At 40.5% G+C, this 17,722-nt stretch overlaps 1 protein-coding gene across 1 annotated transcript in view; it reads left to right on the forward strand.

The window, feature by feature from the left end:
* The window catches only part of LOC144682734 (heat shock protein 105 kDa-like), a 104,413-nt gene that overhangs the window by 16,780 nt on the left and 69,911 nt on the right, over nt 1-17,722 (forward strand). Inside the window, exons 3-4 of the mRNA XM_078545372.1 lie at nt 3,927-4,064; nt 4,785-4,907. Coding sequence (XP_078401498.1) covers nt 3,927-4,064; nt 4,785-4,907 — 261 coding nt within the window. The remainder of the gene's footprint in view (nt 1-3,926; nt 4,065-4,784; nt 4,908-17,722) is intronic.

Genomic DNA, 17,722 nt, shown 5'->3' on the forward strand with positions numbered 1-17,722 from the left:
GTCTGCAGAAATGCGGTAGGTGGAATGTGGAGTTGAGGCCACAATCAGATCAGCCATGATTTTATTGAATGATGGAGCAGGCTCAAGAGGCCTAATGGCCTACTCCTGCTCCTAATTCGTATGTTTGTAAATTGTCATGGAGTTGTGCCACCTTCTTCATGTTAGCCAGTGATGGGCATTAACTGGGGTTCATTGTGATACTATAAATAAAAATGGACTGAAACGATGACTGTGTATTGGGTCAAGCAGTACATGTTTGTAATGTGTAATAATGCAAATAAATGCTTATAAAGAGCGTGTAAAGATGGACTCCAGTACTACCCTTCACCACCAGGCTTGCTGGAGTATAACATGGTAGGACAGGATGATTGCACAAAAGTGAATGTTGGAAACTTTAAAAAATATATTTTCAGACATAAAACTAAAATCCGAGTGACCCAATTGGCGGGTTATGATTAACTCCATTTTCCTCAGATCTGAAGCATATGGCCAGTGGACATAGGTTCTGACCCTACCAAAGAGAGCACAAGGTATTTTGTGAGATTGGTAGTCAGTTGGACAATAAGAAGATTTGGACCTTCTAATAGAATTCTTGGATGAAATCTACAAAGATCTGTTAAACGCCTATGAAGTATGTTCCAAATTTGATAGATTTTGAAAAACAGATGGTCATTCCATGAAAGAATATATCATAGACTTCAACAGAACAACGATTGGCGAAATTCAATTTGCTGATCCCTGGCTCAGCACAAGCATTTAAATTACTGGTTTGTTCTGAGGTGTCTCATGGACAGGCAACTGTTTCTAATAGGTGTTTGGTTCTCAAAGAAGGAGTCTCCTATGGCTGCCGCCTTAAAATTCCTAGAGAAACGTTCATTTCCTTTAGCCTTCATGGAACAATTGAGATATTCTGCGGTAACGCAAATTATGGAAGACTCGATTGCAAAATTTCAAGAAGTCCACATACCAGAGATGTCAATATAATGGATGTATTAAAGACAGGCAGAATTGAGGGTGAAACACCTTTTAGCAGACCTGACTATGACAGTAGAAGACAAAATTGAAATACCATTGAGCAAATGAATCTCTGGAATTCACAAGGAGCAAAGATAGTTGCTTCAGCTGTGACTTTGTTTCATCATGAGGAAGTACCCAAAGTGGAGTGGCAGAGTCCTCGAACTGGTACATTACAAAGAGGTTCAAGATGATGATTCCAAACAAATTGTATTGGTCATGGAATTTTTTTTTCTTTACACCTGTGATAAATATTAAACTCCTTTAACTGTGCAGCACTTGATGGTGCTTGTACTTCAGCAGTATGTGAACCTGACCATCACTTAGTGAGTCAAGTTTAATCAATGCAGTGTTGAGGAACTTAAAAGTACTACTTGCTTTAGGCTTGGTGATGACAACACATTGATGTCAAAAAGTTGAGTTAAAATTTCATGCGCAATAGCTAGAGCAAATAATTTTGCAAGTATTGATGTAGTTTCTAGTGAGATAACTATGCTATTTAATAAACCTTCAATGAAAAAGGCACAAATGAAAATTGACATAGAGCATTGGAAAGTTGATTCTAGTCAGGCTATTATTGTATCCCTTTAACAAACTTGATGTTTCTCATCAGTGTATTAGACAGGTATTAATGGTTTTAGGGGATAAGAATTGGAGAGGGGAGATAAAAGAGATTGTCTTTAAAATTACATCAACAATGTGTTCACCCTACCTGCCAAAGGTTAAAAGTTCTGCTCAATGTTGCAGATCTAGTTGAAAAATATACAAAGCAAATAGAAGAAACTAGTGAGGGGTGAGTCCTTAGTGTCAGAGTGCTGGTAGGTGAGTGGGGGGCTGTCCTGTGTGAGAGGTGGGTGGTGTGTTGGGCATGCCTTGTCCTGGATCTGGCACCCTGGGCCTTAAAAGTCCATTTCCACCTGCTCCCATTCCCTCCTGAAGCTCATTCATGAAGGCTTCCGGTGAACCTTCCCACTCCCTAGCCTACACCTATCTGACCTGTGCCTGGTGGTGTTGCAGAAGTGGGGAACCATTTCCTAGTCATGGTTCAATATTCTTGTCCCTAAGTCACCCAAAGTGATTATCCAGCAGTGCATTGCTGCAAATCCCCTTTTGGACTAGGCTTTTTTAAAAAGGGTAGGTTGCCTGGAACACTTGGTAAGTTCAGAACACTGCTGTTCCCCCTACAGTATATAGAGGACACAAGTTCAGCATGGGTGGTGCTCAGCCACGCTACAATCATGGCGATGAGGTGGGAGCATCAATTTTACATGCTGCCCATTTCTTTTCAAAGCAACGCAGGCAGGTTGCGAATAGTGATCCCTTAGCCCAAGGTCAAAATTTGAGCCCTAGTGTTTCCTGAGAATATGGTGAGCTCTTAAATTGAGATTACAGGTTAAGTTTGAAGGCAGATGTTGCAGTTTTGCCTCTCTACACTTTTTTAAACATTCTGTTAGAAACAAAAATAATTTGTATTTGTGTATTACATTTAGCAATGTGCTTTACAGGAGCATTATAAAACAATATGACACCAAACGCCTAGGAGATATTAGGTCAGATGATCAAATGCTCGGTCAGAAGTAAAGAGTAGCTTAAGGATGAAAGTGAGGTAGAGAACGAGAGAGATGGACAGGTGTAGAGAGGGTATTCCAGAGCATAAGACATAGTGGTGAATCTACGGAATTCATTGCCACAGAAGGCTGTGGAGGCCAGGTCATTGAGTGTATTTAAGACCGAGATAGATAGGTTCTTGATTGGTAAGGGAATCAAAGGTTACAGGGAGAAGGCGGGAGAATGGGGTTGAGAAACTTATCAGCCATGATTGAATGGCGGAGCAGACTCTGAGCCGAATGGCCTAATTTCTGTTCCTATGTCTTATGGTCTTATGGCAATCACAGGCATGGCTACAAGTGGTAGTGTGATTAAAACTGGGAATGCTTGATAGGAATTAGAACTGCCTAGCTATCTCTGAGGGTTGATGGGCTGGAGATCAGAGATGGGGAGGGGTGAAGCCATGGAGGGACTTGAAGATGAGAATTTTAAAACCAGGATGTTGCTTGATGGGGAGCCAATGTAGGCCAGAGAGCACAGGGTGAATGGGACTTGGTGTGAGCTAAGACATAGGCAGCAAAATTTTAGATGACTTTGGGTTTATGTGGGGTAGAATTTGGGAGACCAGTTAGGAGTGCGTTGAAACAATGAAGTCTACAGGTAACAAAGGCATGAATGAGCGCTTCGGCAGAAGATGAGCTGAGATGGGGGCAAGTCGGGTGATGTTACAAAGACAATCCTAGTGATGGTGGGAATGATGTTGGAAACTCACCTCTGGATCAAGTGACACCAAAGTTATGAACAGGCTGGCTTAAATCAGGGAGAAGGTTGGAGTCAGTAGCTAGGGGATGGAGTTTGGAGCAGGGACACAAAACATCAATCCTTGGAATATTTATTGCAAGAAAATACTGCTTATCCAGTACTGGATGTTGAATAAGCAGTCTGATTAGTTTAGCAACAGTGGAGCAGCTGAGAGAGAAGGTGGTGAGGTAGAACTGGGTGTCGTCAGTGTGCACGTGAAACCTAATGCCGTGTTTTCGGATGATGCCACTGAGGAGCAGCGTGTAGATGAGAAACGGGAGGAGGCCAAGGATAGATCCTTGGGACACCTGAGGCAATGGTGTGGCAGCAGGAAGAGAAGCCATTGCAAGTTATTGCTTCATAATATAAATTTATTTACTACTTATTCGTCTTGGCTACAAGCAGAGATTACTTAGCTTTTATTTCCGCCATATTGGTAACAAACTGAATTCTTTCTGTATCTCTAAATGTTAGTTTAAAATTTAAGGCTTGTAAGTCAGTAAATTAACATAAAAAATGTTATCTGGTAACTTGTTGGGATTCAGTTTCTGTTTACTTTTCAGCTGATTACAAATGCCAAGAACACCATAATAAACTTCAAAAGATTTCATGGCCGAGCATTTAATGATCCTCTTATTCAAAATCAGAAGGCTAAACTAGTTTATGATCTTGTTCCTATGAAAACTGGAGTTGGCATGAGGGTAAGTCCATTTGAATTTTCTTGTCAGCAAGCATATTTTGACTTCTATAAATAAGAGCTGAGTAACATGTTTCTAAAATGTATTTTGTTTTAGCTTTATAGTTAATAAGAACAGGCATTGCAAAGAAAATATTGATTTCCCTCCAAGAAAAGTTTTATACACCTTGGCACTTGTGCTTGACAAACTTATTTAATTATTGTTTGAATTCAAAAAAATTTTTTTTTATTATTACACCATCCTAACTTGGGTATTAGGCAAGTGAAATGCACATAACATGCATTTCTTACTTGACTTGATCTGAACCAACCTGTATTCCTGGATTTAGGTTAATGGGCTCGAGCCATTATTCATCAAATTTAAAGCCTCTAACATCCAGTGGGCATGATCATATTTCTAGGCCATTACATCAGTAGTTAGCTGGGTAAGACATTAGCTTGGATTGGGTGAGTGCAAAGTATTTCCAAGGAGAAGGGAAAGTGCAATCTCTTCTCCTGGGAGCTGGCATCTGCTCATTGAATATTCACAAAAAAAAATTGCAAGACAATAGATTAGGTTGAAAAAGGTTAGAAGGGCGATGGAAATATGCACATTATCCATTGTTTCAGGAAATTGTTACCTCCAAATTATAAAATGTAGATGATCTGTAATCAGAAAGTGGCCCTTGCAAATACGGGTATTTGCATTTTTAAACCAACTCATCTTTATATAATTTTTTTTCAGGTAATGTATATGGATAAAGAGCAGCATTTCAGTGTGGAGCAGATCACAGCCATGCTGCTGACCAAACTAAAGGAAACGGCGGAGAGCAGTCTGAGGAAACCTGTATGTGACTGTGTGATTTCTGTAAGTACGTAGGCACTGAAAGCTATAACAAGCTCATTGGATCAAATTTTCTTGCGAGGCAGACGTCTAACAGATTTCCGGGTCACAAACGCAGACGTTGTGTGTCATGGGACGTCAGTTGCAATCTTCCCGAAGGAGGCCAATGAAGAAACCAGCTCTGGGACTGCAACCAAAGGGAGATGTGGGTGGCTGAGGATAGGGAATGGTCAATCAGAATGCCCAAAGTGAAGGCAGGCTGGCAGACTCACTGCGTACTCTATGCTACTGAAATGAGTGACGATGAGGGCAGCATGAGATGGACTCTCCATACTGCTGATAGAACCGACAGCCAATTTCTCATGCCCAGCACTGTACAGTAGATCTGTATGCAGGTGATAAGTAAATAATAACATTTGCTTGTAGTGTCCTGAGGATTACCAATTTTTTGTCCTTTTAAAGTGACCACCGCTTATGAATCTCATGGTGCTCCAACCTCCTGTTCTGCTCTCATCCTCCTGTGAATAGACGAGCTGCAGACACAGTGGGGTTTCTGTGAACTGCTGGCAAAATTCCACAGCCTCCCAAAAATGCCTGCTAATAATGGCCTCCATAATTGGCTTTCTGCCTCTAATGTGCTTGTTTGAATCTATGCATTCTTCCCACCCCTTAGAAAAGCAGAAGTCAGAAACATGTCAGGATACCTGTCTGCTGGGATTTTTCCTAATTGTCCTGGGCCACCCCCATTGTATTAACAATTTTAATGCAGCTTCAGCCATCGAGTTGCTCTTTGTCCTACTGTATTTGGAACCTATTTACTGATGACATTCTAAGAACACTGATCTTAATTGTGCAGGATTGTACATGCAGCGTGCCAGATATCTCAAGGAAACTATTATTGAATTGGAGCAGGGATTCTCCAAAATTAACATCTACAAAGTAACAATAATGAAGAAAATAATGGCACTAAGTGACAAACCCCCAGGACCAGATGGTTTCCATCCTAGGGCTTTATTGGAAGTGCTGTAGGTGTCCATTTTATGTTTTCATATAATCTTCCAATGTTCTCTCGATTTAGGATTCATTTCTTTGGATTGGAAAATTACATATATCACTGGTCATGAAGAAAGGTGACAGAGGAAATTGACTATTGTTATGGCACAGCAGATGGTAAATGCTGAGCTGCTGAAATCTGAGGGGACCCTGAAACAGCTGCCACAACTACGTGCCTTGAATTCAGTAGTGTTATGACACAGCAGTTTGTAAAGGCTGAGTTATTTAAAATCCCAGAGGGAAACTTTAAACAACTGTCATAACCTATATTTTCAATTATTTTTTGAGTTGCAGCTCTAAATTCAGGAATAAGGCCATCAGTTATTGAGAGGTTTTTATATCAAATTAAAGGAAACATTTATTGTTTTAGAACAAATTAAACACATACACATGGCTACAAATTACTATCATAACTTTTTAACAAATTCCTAAATTAATCTCCACTAAGATAACAACCAATAGACTTAAACAGACACCAGGCAAAGCATTTTCACTTTACAAATTCAAAATGAGGTTCCTTTCAATTTGGTTCCTTTGCAGACAGTTGTAGGCTTACAGGCTTAGATCTTACATGCCTCTGACCTGCACACACAAAACTTCTTTTTGTTATACACAGCCTTTCCCGTTGAATGTAAATTCTCATTGTCTCACCAGGCCCTTTGAACCCCTTTCATAGTACCAATTTTATTAGTAATATAAACATTGCTTGGTGTCTCCTAGCTAGATGCAAGATTTCAGCCCCACTCATGAATGTTCTATTCAAAAAAATGCAAATATACCCTCTACCTCCTGTTTACATCTCAAAACTACTATACATCAAAGCACCCAGACTAGCAGGCTTTAATCCAATGAACACACACAGACTAAACCTCTATTTTTAAAAAAAAAAATTCCAATAACATTATATACATTAATATCTCTTCCTGACAGTAACAAGTTTTAGAGGTTATTTACAAAACTAAATTAAACATTTATTAATAAAATAAATGATTTTAAGCACATACATGGGTCTAAAAATTACTACTATGATTTCTCCTAGATCCCCTATTAATCTGACTCTGACTCCCAGTTACACCTCTGTTAAGGCAATAGTAAAAACAAATAAATTTCAACAGACCCAGGCAAAGCACACAGTACCCTGGACAGCGATATTCAGTGAGTTTTCTTAGCTTTGGTCCCTGGAGACAACAACTTGATACTTGGAGGCTAGAGGCTTTTCACACTTGTTAGATCTTAGAATTCCTTCTCCTTACACATAACCTCATCTCCTTTATACAGGTTTGTCCCTTTTTTTAATGTAAATTCCATTGTCCCAATATGTCTTTGCAATTTTACTTTTTACATAATAAATTATTCATAGCACTCATTATCAATAATCATTGAGAAAAATAAGCACACTATTTGGATTAGCCTCTTAAGGCTAGGTGTAACACCTTACTATTTCTTTGAAGTTCACTACTCTGGTTTATTTAAAAATGCAAATGTTCTTCATACTTCACATTCTAAAACGTCAGCCACGTTTACGTATTTAGCATTTCGAACCTAGCTTCTCTTTTAATAACTCAAAAGTTTCAGACTAACTGTCTGCAGTTCAGTTAGAACCCCTCCACACATGCAACCTCACACAGAGAAACTAATCCAAACCTCTCTATTAACCTACCTTTACAATAAAACAATATTGCGAAAATTATTATATTTTCATGAGACTATTTAGCTCAACATCTGTTGACAGGAAATTGCTAGCACCTATAATTGAGGATAGGGTGGATGAAAATTTCTGCTGATCAGAGAGACTGAATGGATTTGTAAAGGGTAGACCATGCCTGGCATTTTTTTTGAAGAGATGGACAGGGATGTTTCAATAGATGTTTACATAGACTTCCAGGTAGACAAGGCAATAGTGCAGGGCAGTGATATGGATAATGAGAACCAGCACATGAGCTGAAGGGACAATGTAGAAACCCAAGAGTGCGTGGCAAATAGGCTCAGAGTAGGGATGTAATAAAGACAGATGGAATTAAAGGCTGTCATGTAGCATTTGTAACAAGATGGATGAATTGATACATTTATTGGTATTTGCATTATGATGGCCATTACCAAGACATGGGGCTGGACTTTGGCTACTGAGGTGGGTAGTTCAAGGCAGGAAATGTCATGACTAACCAGATCCATCTTGGTTTAAAAAGTGCCCTGAATTGTGAGATTTTCATTCCAAGGAGGGCAGGTGCAGCAGAAGCAGAGTCACAGGCGATTAAATGCTAAGGCAAGCTGGTTAGAGGGCCTGCCTCGGTTCTGTGGAATTTGTTCTTGGTTTTTTAATAAGATTTTAGGCTCTCTGGTACTCACCCCTCACACTCCACTCATCCCCTCACCCACACCTCATGGTTCCTCATACCCTCCGTGCTAACTTAATAGCCACTCAACCAGTATTAACCATGGACAGATCTCAGAAGCAACATGGAGACAAAATAAAATAAACTTCTAAAAATATAACATAGCTCTCAGTATACAGACTTTCATAATGAGAAAAGCTCCCATTCATGAAAGTATCTAAGATTTTTAACCTCAATCAGTTAATCTCTTTTTACAAACAAACTTCTGTTCATACCCAATATCCTTTAATTGCCTCTTTAAGCTGTCAATTGAAGTGTGAATTTGGGAACCCCTAACAAGTTAATTTAAACTTTTGAAACCCAGCTGAGCATTCATAATAGCCTTTAGGGAAATGTAAACCGAGAATTCTATTGAAACTGCTGGAACAGATGCTACACCAGCTGGTCTGTAAATAAAAAAAGTCCAAAAGATGTTTTTTAAAACAATTACTGACAGCCACAGCCAATATTTTACAGTTTAAAGAGCAGGGAATTTTAAGAAACTTCAGAAATGACATTTATCTGCCCTTCAAGAGCATTTTACGTCAACTCCATAAACTTGTGACTCCCACACTGTCGTCCAAGGCTCTTATCTGCCAAAATAGGGTCTTCATAACTCAGCAGGGCTAATTTAGTTTAGTACTGTGTTCGCGTTTCCCTCTTAGTTGGAAGAGCGAGGGGGGTGATTCACAATGAGCAAAAATGGGGATCTGTCAGAAATGGACTTCTGTGTCCGTGACCTGTCTGCCATTTTTAAAGACCGTGAAAGTCTTACCCACAGCGTGAAAATTTAGCCTGTGGTTGCAAAGTGACCAAGGCTGGGAACTGCATGTTCAAGAATATTTGACCTTTAGGATAGATAGGAAGAAAGGTAAAGGAGGAGGGTAGCTCCATTAAGAAAGAATGAGATTTGTACAGGTTTGAAAAATGACCTTGGCTTGGAAACTCAAGATGTTGGGCAGAATTTAATATCCCTGATGCAGATCCAACCCATCTGGTAGGAAACGTGCATCACTGTGGGGAAGACCCAACCAAAATTAAGTGCCTCTTGAGCAATTAATTGGCCAGCGTGGGCCAACCCCGCAATTTAGGATCCTGGCAGCAGAAATCCGGCCTCTGGAAGCTGCTGGTCAATTAGAGGCCTGCATCTCCATTGCCAGCAGCGCCACTGGGAACAGTGGCTGCTACTGGTAGTGCTGAGGGACTTGATTGTCATTGGATCACTCGACTCGGGCGAGTGAGGGCAGGGTGTGGGAGGTGGGATCAGAGTCAAGGGCAGGAGTTTCATTTTCAGGAAGCATGGGGAAATCATGCAACTCCCATTTAACCCCGAGCCACTAATTAATTTAATGAGCCTTATTGATAACCCGTGAGCGGGCACGTTTCCTGCATGGGCCCCTTTCCGCCCCTGGGAGGCTGTTGCATAACTGCGATAAGAGGGCCCAGCCACCATGTTTTCCCACTGCGAAAGGCTGAATTAAGTTCCACCCGTAGAATCAGTTTGGGTGGTGATGAGAAATGACAAGGGAAATACGTCACTGGTGGAGTAATTTTTAGGCCCCTTAACAGTAGCTACACTGTAGGACAGATATTGAATCAAGAAATAATGGGGGCTTGTAAGAAAGGAACTGCAATAATTGTAGGCAATTTTAAGCTTCATATAGATTGTACAAAACAAACTAGCAAAAGTAGCAATTTGAGGATGAGTTCATAGCATATTCGGGACAACTTATAGAACAATACTTTCTGGAATCTGCAAAGGAACATGCAATTTTAGACCTGGGGTAGAATTATCCCCCTGTCGGGGTGGGTTGTGTGGGGGCGGGAGTGGACCCGATCAGCGCCCCCGATCGGGTCTGCGCCGCCATTTTACGTGGGTAGGCCAATTAAGGCCCGCCCAGTGTGGCGTGCACCCAGAAGCACTGTGCGTCACATGCGCACAAAAGAGCGCATAAATCCCTGAGGCACAGAGGTGCCTCGAAGATTAGTTTTAAGTTTCACCGGTGTTGGAAAAAAATTTTATGACATGTCCCCTCATGTGCAACTGTCACTTGAGCTGGGACGTGCATTAATTTCAATAAAAATTTTTGAGAAAATTTTAAATCATTCATGAAACCTCATCCCGCCTGTGGATGAGGTTCCATGAAAAATGTGAAGGCCGCCTGGGCGCTTCGCCTGCCCGCCAGCTTTAAGGTTGGAAGAAAAGATGCACAATACTGTGAAGGCTAGTGGTAGACCAAAGAATTAGAAAAGTTTAAAAATTCAACAAACAATTTTTTTAAAAATAGGAGAAGTTAGAATATGAGTGAACTAGCAAGAAATATAAATTCAGACAGTAAGAGATACAAGTAAATGTTGGTCTCTTAGAGGATGATACTGAAGAATTAATAATGGGAAACCAGGGAATGCCAGAGACTTGAACAAGCATAGTGAAAGACAGAGACATTCCAAGAATAGGAGAAAATTAAAGGGCTAAAGGGAGGGAGGAACTTAAAACATTCTGTATCAGTAGAGGAAAAGTACTGGGACCAGTGTCCTGGCGAATCGCATAACTAGGGTCGTAGATAGGGCTTTAAACTAAATAGTTGGGTGGGGGGGAGGGTTCAGTTGCATGGAAATATAAAAAATCAAAGTTTAAGGAGAGGGTAAGAGTGCAGGTTAGTGATGAGGCTGATTGCTATCAAAAAGTGAAAGGAAGGGACAGAGTGTATGAACGACATATTGCACCAAAGAATCATATAAGAGTAGGGAAAATAGACAATAGGGCAAACTTAAAGGCTTTGTATCTGAATGCACGTAGCATTCGGAATAAAACTAATGAGTTAACAGCGCAAATAGAGATAAATAGGTATGATTTGGTGGCGTGATTACAGGGAGAACAGGTTTGGGAGTTGAATACCCAAGGGTACTCAGTGTTTCGGAAGGATAGGCAGGAAAGAAAAGGAGGTGGTGTAGCTTTGTTAGTAAAGGAAGAGATCGGTGCAAAAGTGAGGAATGATATAGGCACTGGAGAGCAAGATGTAGAGTCAGTCTGGGTAGAAATAAATAGCAAGGGAAAGAAGACCCTGGTGGGAGTAATCTATAGGTCCCCAAACAGTAGTTTAGCAGTATGGCACAGTATAAACCAGGAAATACTTGGAGCATGTAAGAAAGGCACGGCAATAATCATGGGTGATTTTAATATGCATATAGACTGGCCTAATCAAATTGGCAAGGGTAGCCTTGAGGGAGGGTTCATAGAGTGTGTTAGAGATTGTTTCTTGGAGCAATATGTTGTGGAACCAACCAGGGAGCAGGCTATTCTGGATTTAGTTTTGTATAATGAGATGGGATTAATTAATGATCTCATAGTAAAGGATCCTCTAGGGAAGGGTGGTCATAGCATGATGGAATTTCAAGTTCAGTTTGAGAGCGAGAAACTTGAGTCCCACACTAGTGTTCTGGAGTTAAACGAAGGTAAATACATAGGTATGAGGACATATTTGGCCCTAGTGGACTGGACAGGAAGACTTCAAGGTAGGACAGTTGATGAACAGTGGCAGATATTTAAGGAGATATTCAATTCCTCCCAAGTAAAATATATTCGAAAAGAGGAAGAAAGATGGTTAGGGGGGAAAAAGCATCCATGGCTAAGCAAGGGAGTTAAAGATAACCTAAAGGCAAAAACTAAGGCATACCAAATTGCAAAAGTCAGTGTCAGGCTGGAAGATTGGGAAACTTTTAAAGATCAACAAAGGGTTACTAAAAAAATTACTAAAAAGAGCAAAGGTAAATTATGAAAGAAAACTAGCGCAAAATGTAAAAACTGATAGCAAAAGCTTCTACAAGTATATAAAAGGAAAGAGAGTAGCTAAAGTGAATGTTGGTCCCTTGGAGGACGAGACTGGGGAGTTAATAGTGGGGAACCCAGAAATGGCAGAGATGCTTAATTAATATTTTGCCCCAGTTTTCACTTTGGAGGACACTAGTACCACCCCAATACTAACAGGTAGTGCGGAGGATATAGAGAAGGAGGAACTTAGAACAATCACCATCACTAGAAAAAAAGTACTGAGCAAACTATCGAGATTAAAGTGTGACAAGTCCCCAGGACCTGATGGCCTACATCCTAGGGTCTTAAAGGAAGTGGCAGTGGAGGTATTGGGTGCATTGGCTATAATATTCCAAAATTCCCTGGGTTCTGGAACGGTTCCAGTGGATTGAAAAAATGCTAATACAATGCCCTTATTCAAAAAGGGGGAGGGAGGCAGAAACTAGGAAACTATAGACCGGTTAGTTTAACGTCTGTCGTTGGGAAATTGTTGGAATCCATTATTAAGGATGTAGTAATGGGGTATTTGGAAAGTCAAAATGCAATCCATCAGAGCTGGCATGGTTTTATGAAGAGGAAATTGTGTTTGACTAATTTGCTAGTGTTCTTTGAAGATGTGACAAGCAAAGTGGATAATTGGGATCCTGTAGATGTAGTATATCTGGACTTTCAGAAGGCCTTTGATAAGGTGCCGCACAAAAGATTAATACACAAGGTAAGATCACACGGAGTTAGGGGTAATATATTAGTTTGGATAGAGGATTGGTTAACCAACAGAAAGCAGAGAGTCAGGATAAATGGGTCTTTTTCTGGATGGCAAATTGTAACTAGTGGGGTGCCACAGGGTTCAGTCCTTGGGATCCCAACTATTTACAATCTATATTAATGACTTGGATTCAGGGATAGAAGGTACTATAGCTAAATTTGCAGATGACACCAAAATAGGTGGGAATGTAAGTTGCAATGAAGAAATAAGAAATTTACAAATGGATATGGATATGAAATAGGTGAATGGGCCAAAATTTGGCAGATGGAGTTTAATGTGGATAAGTGTGAGGTTATCCATTTTGATTGGAAGAATAAAAAGGCAACTTATTATTTAAATGGAGAGAAACTTCAGAATGCTTCAGTGCAGAGTGATCTGGGTGTCCTCGTGCATGAATCGCTGAAAGCTAGTATGCAGGTACAGCAGGTAATAAGGAAGGCAAATAGAATTTTAGCATTTACTACCAAAGGAATAGAGTATAAAAATAGGTAAGTGTTGTTGCAACTGTACAAGGCATTGGTGAGACCGCACCTGGAGTCCTGTGCACAGTTTTGGTCCCCTTACTTGAGGAAGGATGTAATTGCACTGGAGGAGGTTCACTAGATTGATTCCAGAGATGCGGTGCTTGTCTTATGAGGAGAGATTGAGCAGTTTAGGCCTATACTAGCTAGAGTTTAGAAGGATGAGAGGAGATCTAATTGAGGTATATAAGATGCTAAAGGGGATAGACAAAGTAGACGTGGAGCGGATGTTTCCCCTTGTGGGGCATTCTAGAGCGAGAGGCCATAGTTTTAGGCTAAGCGGTGGTAGATTTAAATCAGATGAGGAGGAATTACTTTTCTCAAAGGGTCGTGAATCTGTGGAATTCACTACCTCAGAGTGCAGTGGATGCCGGGACGCTGAATAAATTTAACGAGGAGATAGAGAGATTTTTAATTAGTAATGGGTTGGAAGGTTGAGGGTAGAGGGTGGGAAATTGGAGCTGAAGCTGAAATGAGATCAGCTGTGATCATAATGAATGGTGGGGCAGGCTCAAGGGGCTGAATTGCCCACTCCTGCTCCTATTTCTTATGTTATGTACTAGAAAAACTAATGGGACTTAAGGCTGACAAGTCCCCTGGAGGTAATGGCCTGCATGCTATGGTCTTAAAGAAGCAGCTGCAGAGATAGTGAATGCATTGATTAGAATTTTCCAAAATTTTCTAGATTCTGGAAAGGTTCCAGTGATTTGGAAAGCCACAAATGTAAAACCACTACTTGAGAAAGGAAGGAGACAAAGCAAGAAACTAGAGGCCAGTTAGTCTAACATCAATTATGGGAAAAATGCTGGAATCCATTGTTAATGAAGTAGTAGCAGAGCATTTAGAAAATCAAAATAAAATCCAGTAGAATCAACATGGTTTATGAAATGGAAATCATTTTGACATATTTATTAGAGTTCTTTGAGAATGTAATGGGGAACCAGTAGATATAGTTTGTTTGGATTTCCAAAAGTTATTTGCTGAGGTGCCACATAAAAGGTTACTGAACAATACAAGAGCTCACGGTGTTGGGGCCAAGATATTAGTATGGATAGAGCACCGGCTAACTAACAGGAAACAGTAGGTATAAATGAGTCCTTTCAGATTAGCAAACTGTAACAAGCGGGATGCCGCAGGGATCATCAGTGCTGGAGCCTCCAATATTTACAATCTTTCTGAATGACTTGGATGAAGGGTCTTGAGTGTATTGTAGCCAAATTTGCTGATGATGTGAAAGTAGTTAGGAAAGCAAGTTTTGAAGAGGGCATAGTCTGCAAAGGGATAAAGATTATGGGTTAAGTGAGTGGGCAACAATTTGGCCAATGGAGTACATTGTGGGAAAATGTGTGGTTATCCACTTTCGGGAAAATAGAAGAGCAAAGTAGTATTTAAATGGAGAAACTACAGAATGCTGTGGTACAGAGGGATCTAGGTGTCCTCATACATAAATCTCAAAATACAGGTACAGCAAGTAGGAAGACAGGTGAAATGTTGGCGTATGTTGCAAAAGGAATAATGACCTGTACGGAGTTTAATATTAGGGATGTGCTGCTACAACTGTACATGGCATTGGTGAGAGTTGCGTACAATTTTAGTCTCCTCATTTAAGGGGGGGATATATTTGCATTGGAGGCAGTTCAGAGAGGGTTCACTCGTTTGATTTCTGGGATAAAGGGATTGTTAATTAAGAATGACATTAATACAAAGATGAGGGATGACCTTAGTTCTAAAGCTCAAGATATAGAATCGGTTTGGGTAGAAATAAGAAACAGTAAAGGTAGGAAGTCACTTATAGGAATAGTTTATAGACCCTGTAACAGTTACTACACTCTGTGGTACAGGGTTTACAGGAAGAAATAATGGGGGCTTGTGAGAAAGGTACGGTGATAATCATGGATGATTTTAGTCTACATGCAGATGAGAACAAATCAGATTGGCAGAGGTAGCATGGAAGATGAGTTCAGTGTTTTCCGGGCAGTTTCTTAGAACAGCACTCTAAACGGAGAGCAGGCTATTCTAAATCTGGTAATGTGCAGCGAGGCAGGATTAACTCATGACCTCACAATAAAGGTGTCCTTAGGTAGCAGTGATCATAACATGATTGAATTTCGCATTCAGTTTGAGGTAGAAAAGAGTGGGTTTAAGACCAATGCTTCAAACTTAAAGACAATTATAAGGGAATGAAGACTGAGTTGGCTAAAGTGAACTGGCCTAAATGACTACAATTCCACACACATTTGGTTGATTCTTGAATATCATTTGAAGTAATCTAGCAAACAAGTTAGTTGTATCAAACCACTCATTGGTTCAAGAAAGCTGACTAAAACTTCTCGGGGCAATAAATATGGCCTTGCTGTCATTTCATGAATGACTTAAGAAAAAACATGTACAATTATGAAAGATCCATTTTTCAAAATAGTTGTGTGAACAGTTTGACATGGCTAATGTGGTATTTGTACTATAAGATGAGCCACACAAAGCAATAAGTTAAGTTGTGCTGGTGTCTTTTTCTCAGCCTGTTATAGATTTTGATTTTTCAGCCTAACTACACCACAAATCAAAAGTTTGGAAGTTTAATCTCTTTCTTAACTATTTAAGAATTTATGAGGAATGTACCGCTGACTTGATGCTTGTTAAGGACCTGAATCTTGGGTTCCTGCTGAAGTATGTTTCATAATAAAAGAGCTCCATTTCTTGAGTTTCTGCTAGGTTGAGCTGGGTTTTTAGCACAAAAGCTTGATAAATTTCAAACGCAATGTATGTCCAACTCAAATTACAGAGGATAGATTATACAGCACAGGCTATTGGCCCAACCAATCCATACCAGTGTTTATGCTCCGCTTGAACCTTCTCCTATCTTTCCTCATCCAAATCATAACTTTCTAATTGCCCTCTGACTTATACTTGCCTAACTCCCCCTCAAATACATCTATAATACTCACTTCATTCCCTGTGATAACGAGCTCTACTCTTCAGATAACAAAGTTGCTTCTGCTCTTCAGGTGACGAAGTTTCTTCTGAATTCCCTATTGGATTTCTTGGTGACTGCTCTTCTCTACTAGAAGAAACATTGACCTGGGAGCGAAAATTTAGGGCAGGGACAGAGTTGGGACAATTCCTAGCTCCGCAAACCCAACCTGGGGAAAAAGTGCCCCAAATAGTCGGATTTTAATTTGGGCAGCGTGGTTGAGGTGAATTAGGAGTTGGGCCTGCCACCTCCAGAAACAGTTTGGGGGCCACCAGCTGCAGAGGTGGACTGGGTGAAAAGGCCCACCTCGGCTCTCCAGCACTGTAGCGGGGGGAAAAAACAGCTCTCCAGTCCTCACCTCTCCTACCTCCACCTTTTACATACTCCATGCCATCTCATGCATCCCCACCCACCACATGACCTCTTATACCCTCCATGTCAACCTATGCCCCTCTACCCACCCCATTACCCTTTATAGCTCCTTTGCTAACTTAATGCCAACTCGTGTCAACCCTTTTCCCTTATACCCTCCATGCCAACTCACTCAGTATCCACAATAAGCAGATGTTAGGATCCATGTTGAGATTAAATAAAATCCTTGGGTGAAGTCATTAATTTTTTTTAAAAAATTCATTGATTTAAGAAAAAGCCAGTCACTACATTTAACTTCTGAGCACTTAGAGCTGTGAATCAATCTGTGATCTGACAGGTACCCCACTGTGATAATGATAGGTTGTGAAATCAGTCATACAGCACTATTCCTGTAATGGTAATACTCGGGCTTATGTCAACAGACAGAGTGAAATGGTAAGCACTTTTTTCTTCAACAATGCAGACTGTTTTTTCAGTTATTTAAAGAACAGGAGATGTAAATGCCTTGACAGCTTGATAGCTCCCTTTAACAGTCCCAATGGGTTTATGCACTTTTTACACATATTCAAGTTTAATTTTAACAATTAGAAAGGATACCTAACCTCTCCAAAGGTGTCCATTGACCTATCTAAAAGGATACCATACCCATCCAAAGAAATCTGGTAAGTTTAGGCTTTCTCCTACCAGATCTAACGTGCACATGTCATGTTTTGGACGTCTGACAAACAAAAATCAGATCTGACTGAAGGCAACTGCATTTCAGTGCCTCCATGAACCACGGATGTGCAAACCACAACCAGGCCCCGTTTTCCCTCTGCCCCATGCCCTGAAAATGATGGGGGCTGGTTTCAAGGGCAGGACTTCCACACATGAGCCTCTGGTGCCATTTTTGTTGTTGCGAGGAGCCTCTCCATCTGCACAAAAATTCAGGCCATTCTCCCTGTATCCGCTCTAACAAAACCTTTCATACTATCTG

Source organism: Cetorhinus maximus, chromosome 7, assembly GCF_964194155.1.
Source record: "Cetorhinus maximus chromosome 7, sCetMax3.hap1.1, whole genome shotgun sequence".
Taxonomy (NCBI): domain Eukaryota; kingdom Metazoa; phylum Chordata; class Chondrichthyes; order Lamniformes; family Cetorhinidae; genus Cetorhinus; species Cetorhinus maximus.